The following is an 11,425-nucleotide window of genomic DNA, read 5'->3' as shown; positions in this document are numbered from 1 at the left end:
GCAGTATTAATAGAAAACACCAGCTCCTGAGTTGCAGGTAATACAAATTCATAACTTTTGGTGAGCTGATAGGATACAGCACACTAAAGTCTGGGTCTTAGGATCAGTATTGATATGATATCAATACTCATCACATATCTCCAGCTGATATGGGAGACTCGTGGCAGTACTCCTGCCGAGTGTATCACTATGAACTTGTGGCTGCAGCGGCTGCGCACCCTGCGTTTCCCAGCCGCCCTTCCCGCATGTGGCACAGCCACACCAGTCCCCAGCCAGATGGTGGCACCGGGCAGGGGCTTCACATGGCCCTTGTGCCAGAGACTGACCAGCTGTCAGGGGACCCATGGGCCAGTGCTCCTCCAGCAAAGCACAAATTAGCCTGGAGGAGACTGAGAGCCCTGAGATTTTATCACAGCCTGCAGCTTCCTCACGAAAGGAAGAGGAGGGGCAGGCACTGATCTCTTCTCTGTGGCGATCAGTGACAGGACCCGAGGCAATGGCATGAAGCTGTGTCAGGAGTGGTTTGGGCTGGGTACTAGGGGAAGGTTCTTCACCCAGAGGGTGGCTGGGCACTGGAACAGGCTCCCCAAGGAAGCGGTCAGACCACCAAACCTGACAGAGTTCAAGAAGCATTTGGACAACGCCCTCAGGCACACTGTGTGACACTTGGCGTGTGCTGTGCAGGGCCGGGAGCTGGACTTCGATGATCCCTGTGATGACTCCTTCCAACACAGGATATTCTGTGACCCTGAGCCTCCCCTCTCCCTACGAAGCAGGGGTCTCGATGGGGAGGGGGAAACGAGGCTCAGGGAAGCAGAAGCCCCCCCACCCCGCCTCGGCTACGCTCCCTCCCGTGCCCGGGCAGGCCGGGTGCCCCTGGCCGGGTGCCAGCGCCCCCGTGCCCCAGCGAGACGCCGCTTCTGGCCCGGCCCCCCGGCAGCTCCTCCTCCGGGGCGGTGCGGGCGGGCCGTGCCGGGGCCGTGCCGGGCCCCGCCGCCTGTCGCCGCAGCGCGGCCATGGCCACCCTCCTGCCGCGGGGCGCCGCCGCCGCCCGCCGCCGCCTCCTGCTGCGCCCCGCGCCGCTCGCCCCGGCTCCGGTGAGGGCCGCCGGCCGGGCCTTGTCCGCAGCCCTGGTGCGCCGGGGCGGCCTGGTGGGCGGCCGATGGGTGGAGACGGCCGCCGCTTTCCCCGTGCAGGACCCGGCCAGCGGCGAGGAGCTGGGCCGGGTGTCCGACTGCGGGGTGGCTGAGGCGCGGGCGGCTGTGCGGGCCGCGCACGAAGCCGGCGCCGGCTGGGGCCGCCTCCCCGCCAAGGTGAGCGGCCGCGGGAGGTGGCGGCGTGGGGGGGCCCGGGGCGGTCCGGCCCGCTCCGGTCGGGTCTCTCGGGGCCTCACTTCCCCGTCCCTGCGTGCGGCGGCCACGGCAGCCTTGTCTCTCCCTCCTGCCAGGAGAGGAGCGCGCGCCTCCGCAGATGGTACGAGCTGATGATGGAGAACAAGGAGGAGCTGGCGCGGATCATCACGGCCGAGAACGTGAGTGGGGCGGCGGGGCTGGGCACGGGCACTGCCCCGTGCTGACACTCACGCTGGGAAAGCCAACACAGGCAGCGAACGGTGACACCAAGTAAAGCTGTCAAACCTCTCCCTGCGCGCTTCACCAGTTAGCCATCGTGCCCTTTTAAATAACTTCGGGCATATTGTGCATTCACATTGCTCTGCTAGGTTCGTGGGTGACGTTTCAAACACTCCTTCTCCGGACATAAAGTACATTGGTTTGATGACGGTAGTACCTAATCAGAGGAAACCAGACCCGTGTTGTGCTTCATGGCATGCAAAAGTGTACATCCACCTAAACCACGGTCCTCGTGGCAGAAATGTTTGTAACTGGGAAAAATCACACAGGTCTCCAAGTTGGATTCACACAATCTGTATCGCTGAGTACTCTGGGAGCTCACAAACTGGTGTCCTTTGAGACAAAACCTTGCTGGAAGATGCTTCAGCAGCACCTCTGTGGTGTCACAGCTTCTAATGGTCATTCAGTCCACGGGATCAGATCTGGGGGTAGTCCAAAACAATACTCCCAAAACAAATGACCCTGGCATAAACTTGTGACTGTTTTGGCGTGATTTATGTCTTTCTTCAGAGTGATAATAGCAGCTAACTCAGAGTTTGTAAATAAATGCATGCTACATTTGCTATTGTTCTTCCTTGTCCTGGGCAGGTATGAATCCAGGCACAGCATACGAATTACTGACTATACAATGATGGTATATTGAATCCACACTATTGCTACTGCAATCAATCTTGTGGAGATCACAGTGTATGTCAGAGGGAGGGGATCATGAAGTACTCTGAAAAGAAGAAAAACTCCAAAATTACTTTAATTTGTTTATATTGCTTCTGTTTGGTGCTTACAATGTATCTTCAATCTGATTTAATCAAAGGGGAAGCCTCTGAAAGAAGCACAGGGTGAAATCGTGTATTCAGCCTCATTTCTGGAGTGGTTTGCGGAGGAGGCTCGACGGATTTATGGTGATGTTATTCCAGCATCTGCAAAAGACAGAAGAGTCCTGGTGCTGAAGCAGCCAGTAGGAGTGGCAGCCATTATAACCCCAGTAAGCATAGCTGAACTCTTCAGAGTCAAGTGAAAGTTGTCAGCTCAGCTCCCAGTTCAAAATGTCACTTCTGCAAAAACAGGAGGGAAAATTTTCCTAACTTTGACTGTACTATTTTCTTTCTTCCTAGTGGAATTTTCCCAGCGCTATGATTACCCGCAAGGTTGGTGCAGCTCTGGCAGCTGGCTGTACAGTGGTGGTGAAACCTGCAGAGGACACACCTTTATCAGCATTAGCTCTTGGGGAGGTGAGCTTTCAGTGCTAAACTTTACCTCAACAATGGACTGATACTGTAAACAGGGAGTCAGATGGGCTTGGAAGGTAGATCTGGCCAGCTTCAGATGTGAAGAAAGGACAAACTGACTTGATGCAGGTGTTTAAGTTTAGTGAAAATCTTTGCAAATTGTTTCTAATATGGTCTAGACCCTCAAAATGGATTTGGCCATTTTGATACTCAAAATATCCTTATATCTTTAATTTGGTTATTTTGAAGACACAGCTTAACTGGAGCAAAACTGCTCTCTCAAGCACCTGTGGTATCAATTCCTAGTTGTGCTAAGCCCTTTTGGCTTCCATTGACTTATAGACTGTATTCTTCAAAACAATGAGCAATCATTAAGTGACTGTTTCTCTTAAAAAATGCTCTAATAATGCAAATTCTGTTTTTCTTTTGTTGCAGCTTGCAAACCAGGCTGGAATCCCAGCAGGAGTGTACAATGTTGTCCCTTGTTCCAGACAACAGACAGCAGCTGTAGGGGAAGTTCTATGCACTGATCCATTGGTATCCAAAATATCTTTTACTGGCTCTACAGCAACAGGAAAGGTACATACGTGGACAGAATATCCTTGAAGATTATTACTGTGGTTATACTAGAAAGGTAGGGGGGAAATGTGTGTGCCTTTATACAGAGCCTTCTTTTCTGGCTACTGTACACAGATTGTCCAAATAATTGTGTACCACTTGAGATACTGTTTACATGTTTTAGCATCAGTACTTCACAGAAGGATGCCTGTCTACAATTCTTGGTAACTGTCCTTTATTAAACTGTAGGGTGAACAGTCCTGTACAAAATGTTCTTGGTTAATATCAGAAGGTGACAACATACTAATAGAACACTGAAATTGAGTTTAAAAGGTTCCATTCAAGAATGGCTTCGGAAGTTGAGAGAAAGTATTAGAGGAGTAAGGCCCTGGAATAGTTTCTATCAACCTTAGTCAATAAGCAATCTTGTAGCCATGTCTAATTGAGTCTGTGGTTAACTTGCGGTGTGGCTACAAAATGACGGAATTCTCTAGGGTGGCTTTGTGGAGAATGACGAATTCTGGTATCAAGGGAAATCATAATGCCAAAGTCTACCAGGACTTCAAAAACCTTTGCAAGAGTAATCAAGATTTTATTCTCAAAAAAGAATAGAACAAACACAAAACAGTTGACAATATTAGTGTATAAGCTTGACCTGACCTGAAGTTGATCAAAATCTTTCTCTGCATTAGTCCTTGGCCAGAATTCCATCTTTAAGGATTTTAATGGATGAAAGTTATTTTTTGTCATAGGAGATGGTCTAGCATTGTAGAGAAGATGCAGATTATTTCCTTGCCAGGGTTAATTTTTCACTGCCTTGCATCCATGATTCCACTGTTAACATCTGTTAGAGGTACAGATGTGTGTGTCTCCTCTGTTGCCTACAGATCTTGCTGAAACACGCAGCTGGCACAGTGAAGAGAGTTTCCATGGAGCTTGGAGGACATGCTCCTTTTATTGTATTTGACAGCGCCAATGTGGACCGGGCTGTCGCAGGAGCTCTTGCTTCTAAGTATAGAAACTCGGGACAGGTGAGAATTTTTGTCCATGTTTCTAGACAATGAAGAGCTGTACATAAAGTTCAAGCTGTAAATAAGCTATTTAATGTAAAAGGAAAGCACAGAACACTTCACTGTGAAGAGAAAGTTCTGAGCTCACGCATGGCTCTGAGCACTAAAGCTAATTACCAGCAAGTCTAAGTAGCAGCACTGAAATCCCATATATTTTCACAACATATATGGCAGTCAGTAGCACCACTATTAGAGAAGATGATGCTCTCTAGGACTCCTTGCAAGAGCTTGAGAAGTAATAAGGTGTTTTTTCATTATGTTTTGTTAATATTAAATTCACTGGAGAACATGTGAATGACACCATCTTGCTTCAGTCTATTAAGACACTGGTAGTTTTTTCTACAAGGAATAGTTTTAAAAATTGATAGACAAGATTCAAGTGTGCATTGCTTCAGATGTATTTCATTTAGAGTCAAACATTTTTAAGAGCATCACTTTCCAGGACCATCATCTGAGAAGGGCTGTGTGGAGACTATTCCAGCCTCACAGGCTTCATGTTCATGTAAACATGAAGTTGACAAATTCCAGCTTTTGAGAACCACTAAATTTTCAGTAGGTCTGGGAGGTCATTTGATAGGGAAAACTTTTCTTGAATAACATAAGACATGACTAATCTTGGGAAGAAAGGAAACAAAAGTGGACAAGGACCACTAAGGCATCAGACCCACAGTAGACAAGATCTATCATAAAAGGCACCTCTGCTGCTGTAGACAAAGATAAAAAGCTGTTACTCTTCACATACTGCAGCAATCAAAATAGGATGCAGTCAGAGCAAAGGGGTAGCACAAATAAATAGACCAGTGAAAGCACTTAGAAGCAACTTTCAGGAAGAATGCAAACTCAAACTCAGATAATAAAGGAGTTAGTGGTCTGGGGTAATTTTTTTCTAATCTAAGTGTGATTTGAGTTTTTTAATTTTCAGTATTCTGCAGTCTAATTAGAAAGTGTTGTGTGCAGCTTCTGGACCTTAGTTGATCCATGTATCTGAATCCACAAAACTCAAAAAGTATTTCTCCGGCGTAAGCAACTTAGCAGTGTGACATATTTCACACACCCACTGACAGCTTGTTGAAGTTGTATTTCTGAAGTGAAATGGGTGGTGAAAGAAATGGCATAACTAGGTAACAGTTTAGGATGAGGGAGGAGAGGCAAGGGATATCAGTGTAGTAACCTGATTTTTTGGCATGAAGGTCAGAATGAATTAATGGATGGATTAAATACCATATAAACTAATGGAGTTTTGTCTTACCTTGTTTGTTTTCAGACTTGTGTTTGCACAAACCGTTTCCTGGTGCAAAAGGGAATTCATGATGAATTTGTGGAAAAGTTTGCTAAAGCTATAGAGAAAGAACTTCATGTTGGAAATGGATTTGATGCAAAAACTACCCAAGGACCACTAATAAATGAAAAAGCAGTGGAGAAGGTATAAGTAAATATTTCATTTTTAATATCCTAATTTTATTTTTGTGATCCGTAAAATAACCTTATTTTTATGTTTCACCTTTTTTCCCTTGTTTTATTAGAACATATTTGTGGTGTGGCTGGAAGTGTGTTCTGTCCCCCAAGTCCATGTGTATATATAGGCAAACAGATGTGGACTGTTTATGTATCATCCCCCTGCTTCCATTAGGGGAAAGAGAAGCCTCCTTTAGGAGAAACTGATTCCTCCTGATTATTCCCTACCTTTTCTCAAAGTCCATTCACTGAAATTGGAAACACTGTGAGAGCTGTACAGTGATCCTGCAGTTCTGAAGCACTGTGATTGACAATTTCTTTTGAGGAACAGTGTTTCTTTTTGACAAAGCTAGGCAGAACAATTTATTTGGGTTAAAAATACCAGAACTCTGGATGTTGTAAGCACTTGAAACTTCATGTGCATGGTTTGGGTCTTCTGTTTTGGGTTGCCGGCAACTCCAAGAATATTTATTTTTTAAAAAATTCTAATAAATCACACCTTCTATAATATTTTACTCTTCCTAAGGTTAAAAATTATTGAGTCAAGTGGCCCATACTTAGTAAGATATTACAGCTCAGTTGCATGCAGGCTTGGTTTGAATCTATTATACATAAATGCTGCTAGATTCTCTTTATAAAAGAATCGGAAAACATTCATTTATTTGGGACACAAAGGATACAGTCCTTGAATTTCATTCCTTCATGCCTTTCCTTCTTGCGTCACAAAGTGTAGTGTGTGTATCAGGTACAATTATATACACAAATGAACACTGTATATAGTCACCTTCTGTAATTTCAAAGGACTGTATTCTTGGTGGGGATTGCTACTTTAGTTTTCTTATTACTTTGTTGTCTTTAGATGAATTGTAAATATAGGGAGTACATAGAATCATGTAGATGTAGGAAAATGTTCTTTGCCAGTTCCATCTTGAGAGTTTTTTATCTTTCCATGGTGGCCATAGGCTTCCATTTCCATAGTGCTTGATCATTGATATAAGATTCAGTTTTCAGTCCTGCAAAAGCTTTTTCTCACATTAGGTGTATGCTTTTAACTTCTACAGAAAAGTGGGCTGGGGACCACAATTCATAATTTATCCCTCTGAAATTCTGTCAGACTGAGAGAAACAAGAATTGAAGAGAAATTAGATAATATTGCAAATGATCCCCTGCAAAGTGTAAACCTCTCTTCAAGATTTTCTCTTAAATATTGGGAGAGTATTATTTTTTTAAATGGGAAATATATTATTGCTCATTCTTAAATGCTGACTTTAAGATTTTGTTATGCATGCCTCAGGTAGAGAAACACATTAAGGATGCAGTTTCTCAAGGAGCATCTGTTGTGACTGGAGGGAAGCGACACAGCTTGGGGAAGAATTTCTTTGAGCCAACATTACTTACTAATGTTACAACAAAAATGCTTTGCACCCAAGAGGAGACATTTGGCCCTTTAGCACCAGTTATCAGGTAAGATTATTAATTCTACAGATTAAAATTAACAACTAAAAAAAACACTGACAGAATATTTTGAATAAACAAGATTTGAAAGACAAAAAATATTTTTGTATGATTGCGCAAGTCTTGTAAAAATCCTGGGGTACTGGGGTACACGTGTGAAAACATACTTTGGATATGTGGCTTGTTTGTTTCTTTTTCTTGATCTGATCTTAGCATCTCTGCAACTTTTTGAAAATTAAAGTATCACAATGGTTAAGCAAGGCTAGATAGCAGCAAAACCTTCATCGGCTTCATGATCTGTGGTACGAAATAGGAGACAGGACTTCTGAGTTTGTCGTGTGATTTGCTAGTCCTAAGCTTTTCTGACAGAGGATGAGTTGGAGTTGTCTGTTCTCCTTAAAGCCTTCCCTGCCTTTGTGCAGAGCAATTGGATGTGATGGAAGAACATACAGTTACCTCTCAGAGTTGAGAGTGCTGTGTAGATGGAGAAATAGGTAGGCTAAACCATGTGAAGTAAATGTTTCAGAACCATCCAGGTACCTAGGGGGAATTAAGGTAATCTTAACTACTTAACTGCAGTTTAAATTAAGAGAAGAGGTAGACACTTCCGTGTTTCAAACTTAAAATTAAATTAACATTTTAATGCACACTTTTGGGAAAAATAAATTGACATTTTAATTCCTGATAAGACTGCTTCTTGTCAGTAAGTCAGCAAGACAGCAGGTGAACTGCAGGCCTCATTTTTATTTTTTCTCTTTTCTATTGACAGATTTGAGACTGAAGCAGAAGCTGTTGCTATAGCAAATGCAGCTAATGTGGGTTTAGCAGGTATGCTTCTCTGTCAGATAAGTGTATTTCTGTGGGTTTGTGAGCTTTAGTGTTATGGGGTGATGATTTTGAATGTTATTAAGTCTCTTTTTCACAGTCTTCTGCAATTGTTCTTACAATTTTCACTCATGTGTCTCTGTGTCTGCATGACAGGATATTTCTACTCCCAAGATCCAGCTCAGATCTGGAGAGTTGCAGAACAGCTGGAAGTTGGAATGGTTGGTGTTAATGAAGGCATAATCTCGTCAGTGGAGTGTCCCTTTGGTGGGGTAAAGGAGTCTGGTTTAGGGCGAGAAGGTTCAAAATATGGCATTGATGAATACTTAGAAATAAAATATGTCTGCCTTGGAGGATTATAAAAGCCTTCAAACAGCACAATCTCCACAACTTGGGAAAGAGTGCTGTTATTTAAATAAGCTTCTTGAGCCAGAAATATGTATGAATGAAATTTCCACCTTCTTTAAAAGTAATCAACCCTGTCCTGTGTGTGTATAGAGATATCTGTGGTATTCTGTGCTGCCAAATGTTTTTACATTTGTTTATACATACATTTTTCAGCAATGTGATCATAATGTCCATTATTTTTAGTAATGACTAGGGATGTACATTTATTGCTGGATTATCCCTGTGTAACTGGGAGAACTTGTGCATAACGAAAACAGATTGTAAACTTTAGCAAGGGAAACTAGACCACCATTTTTACTACCTTTAGTATTTCAGTGTGGATAAGGGAGGCTTTGGGATGGCAGTCTCCCTTTAGAATTTTGTGTAAATACTGACACTTTCTAGTGTGGTTATGCGACCTTAGAAGCAAGTGTGTGTGGTTTTCTTTGTTTGGTTGGGTTTTTTTTTGTTTTTTTTTTTTAATTGTGGGAGAATCTGCTGCTTACACAAGGTGAAGAATTGTTTTGAGCTATATCTAGGCATCCATATAGGCTGACAGACAGCTTTTTCAGCACTGATAATGCTGACTGCAGGGCTGCTGCCTGTTCAGCTTTAGGTTTTTGAGCAAAGAGGTGTACTTTGTGCCTAACAGCTTGCATGTCTAGGATGAAATATAGCCCTTGTTTGATGCCTGCTACCCCCAGCAGTCCTGTGAACAGGACAGTCCAGGACAAAAAATTGATGGCTTAATGAGAAGCATGAGGAACATCTTGCAGAATTGTAAGGGCTGTGTGAAGAAAGCACAAGTGGTGACATGATGATACAGATAAAATCCCTCCCTTCCATGAAAAGACCACGACTCTCCTTGGGTAGAAGGACAGTCCCTGATACAAATATTGTTCAGGATCTAAAGGAACATAACTCATCCCCTTCAAAGAATAGGAGCAGATATCCATCCCTGTGGGCTTTGTGTCTTGAATTGTATTTGTGGTTATACAGGTGAAAGTCAATTAGGAAGGAAGGTTTAGAAAACCCTTGAACATGACCCATTTGTGACCTAATAGATTTAAATAGTGCTGGTTAGAGTTGAGACTTTGACACATCACTTCACTATTCTGTCATCTTCAAAAGAAGATATAAGGCTTCCTTAGTATGAAATAAACAACGTTGTTTAAACATTGTTTTAATGGCAGTCAAACAAAGCACTTTAAAAGATGTGCAATGTTAATTTGGTGAATAAATTAGCATGGCAGAAGTTAAGTAGAATAAATTTTGTTTCTTGTGTTCATTATTAAAAATAAATAAAAGAAAGCAACAGAGCCCTTCTTCCTATAAAGTAATGAATGTACCCCATGAAATTAAATATTTTAAAATATTTTATCCCATCAGGCAAAGAGGTACCAGGTAACACAAGACTTGGGGAGGGAGGGAAAGCAAACTGGCACTGAGTTTCACAAGGTTTTTGTTTAAAGCGCACATAAAGTAGCATTGACTGCTACTCTTTATTTTTAAATATATTTTTTATGGTTGTATTTGTGTAGCAGTTGAGACTGGGTGGGTCTGGAGCACATTTTCTGTCAGTACTGTGTGCATCATGCCAACCAAAGGGCAGTTAAAGGGGATTTACTGCCCTCCAGTAATTCCCAATGCACCAAACCTGCATATTTGTGGTAGTGAGGACTTAGTACTGTTACCTGTGCTTGTTGTCAAGAACACAAAAAGGATGGCCTCTTTCTACACTAAAGCAAGAAAATTTCCTATAGCCAACTTCTAAGGTTACACTATTGAGTACAAAGGCTGCCTGAATTTGGGAAACACAGTGTTGTGGGAGAAGGCTGTTTGCCAGCCTTGGCTACTGATATATGTAGTATTAATTGGAAAAAACAACTGGGAAAAAGAAGGTCATGCCTTGGTTCCTGGCTTCCACAACACAATGATGCAGGCATAGTTACAGGTATTGTACACAGGTAGAGTATCTGCCACTGAAATTCAATTATGTCTGCCTGTGAACTGCAGTATAAGGTCAAAATGAAAATCATCTTATTTACAGCTGTATGAGAGTGTAGCGTTTAATGCGAGTGTACTTCTTGGGACAGTGCAGTTGGAGGATAAATAATTTAACTCTTACTCTCTTCACTGCAAAGTTACTGATCAGATGCATTGGTACATTTAAAATCTTAATGTCTTTTCTGATAATAGCACTTCTAATGGGTGTTTACTTTTTTTTAGCAAACAATATCTTTTACAATGCCTGATAACAAGCACAAACAATAATTAAAGATAATGTTTGTAAGAAACTTAAAAAAATACCTTTGTCTAGATTGGATTGTGGTTGAATTCCAGCATAATATCCTCATGTCAGTAAAGTCTACATCAGTTAAGCATAGAATAATCAAAGTTGTCTTCATAGCAAAAGCTGGGATTCTTCAACAAAAGACTTACTTGAATTCTCACACCTCAGTTGTGTTGATTGCACTTGCGATAGTTTAGCAATTTCTGGATATTAAAACTGTGATTAATAAAATGTTTTCGGTCAATAAATAACTTCCATGAAAGCACCAGATGTTGTGGTTTATTACCTTATTCAGTGCTGAACTGACAAATTGACAGCAGTCACGTTAAGTTCAGTCTCTCAGATTTGCACAGTTCTGACAGCTTTATCCCTGGAAAAGACACCACTTCTTTGTATCACAGAATCACAGAATGTCTATGGTTGGAAGAGCCCTTCAAGACTAAGTCCAACCCATACCCTAACACTTCAACTAAACCATGGCACCGAGTGCCATATCCAATCTTTTTTTAAACACATCCAGGGATA

The 11,425-nt window shown here is 42.4% G+C and overlaps 1 protein-coding gene across 1 annotated transcript; it reads left to right on the top strand.

Moving 5' to 3' along the window:
- Positions 1 to 343: 343 nt before the first annotated feature.
- Positions 344 to 11,168, top strand: ALDH5A1 (aldehyde dehydrogenase 5 family member A1). The gene is made up of 11 exons (XM_015652151.1): positions 344 to 493; positions 777 to 1,313; positions 1,448 to 1,531; positions 2,443 to 2,613; positions 2,744 to 2,860; positions 3,293 to 3,436; positions 4,303 to 4,446; positions 5,750 to 5,908; positions 7,235 to 7,404; positions 8,165 to 8,223; positions 8,377 to 11,168. The coding sequence occupies exons 1-11, from the start codon at positions 344 to 346 to the stop codon at positions 8,580 to 8,582; spliced, it is 1,941 nt and encodes a 646-aa protein (XP_015507637.1). The 3' UTR covers positions 8,583 to 11,168.
- Positions 11,169 to 11,425: the final 257 nt, after the last annotated feature.

This window comes from Parus major, chromosome 2 (assembly GCF_001522545.3).
Source record: "Parus major isolate Abel chromosome 2, Parus_major1.1, whole genome shotgun sequence".
In the NCBI taxonomy this organism is placed as follows: Eukaryota; Metazoa; Chordata; class Aves; order Passeriformes; family Paridae; genus Parus; species Parus major.
Note: the sequence above shows the minus strand (reverse complement) of the source record. Positions and strands in the feature narration are given on the sequence as shown.

Excerpts from the sequence above, each read along its gene's own strand:
- ALDH5A1 (XM_015652151.1), top strand. The coding sequence starts at position 344 with ATGGGCCAGTGCTCCTCCAGCAAAGCACAAATTAGCCTGGAGGAGACT. Across the intron at positions 2,861-3,292 it reads CAGCATTAGCTCTTGGGGAG|CTTGCAAACCAGGCTGGAAT; the intron begins GTGAGCTTTCAG and ends CTTTTGTTGCAG. Across the intron at positions 3,437-4,302 it reads GCTCTACAGCAACAGGAAAG|ATCTTGCTGAAACACGCAGC; the intron begins GTACATACGTGG and ends TGTTGCCTACAG.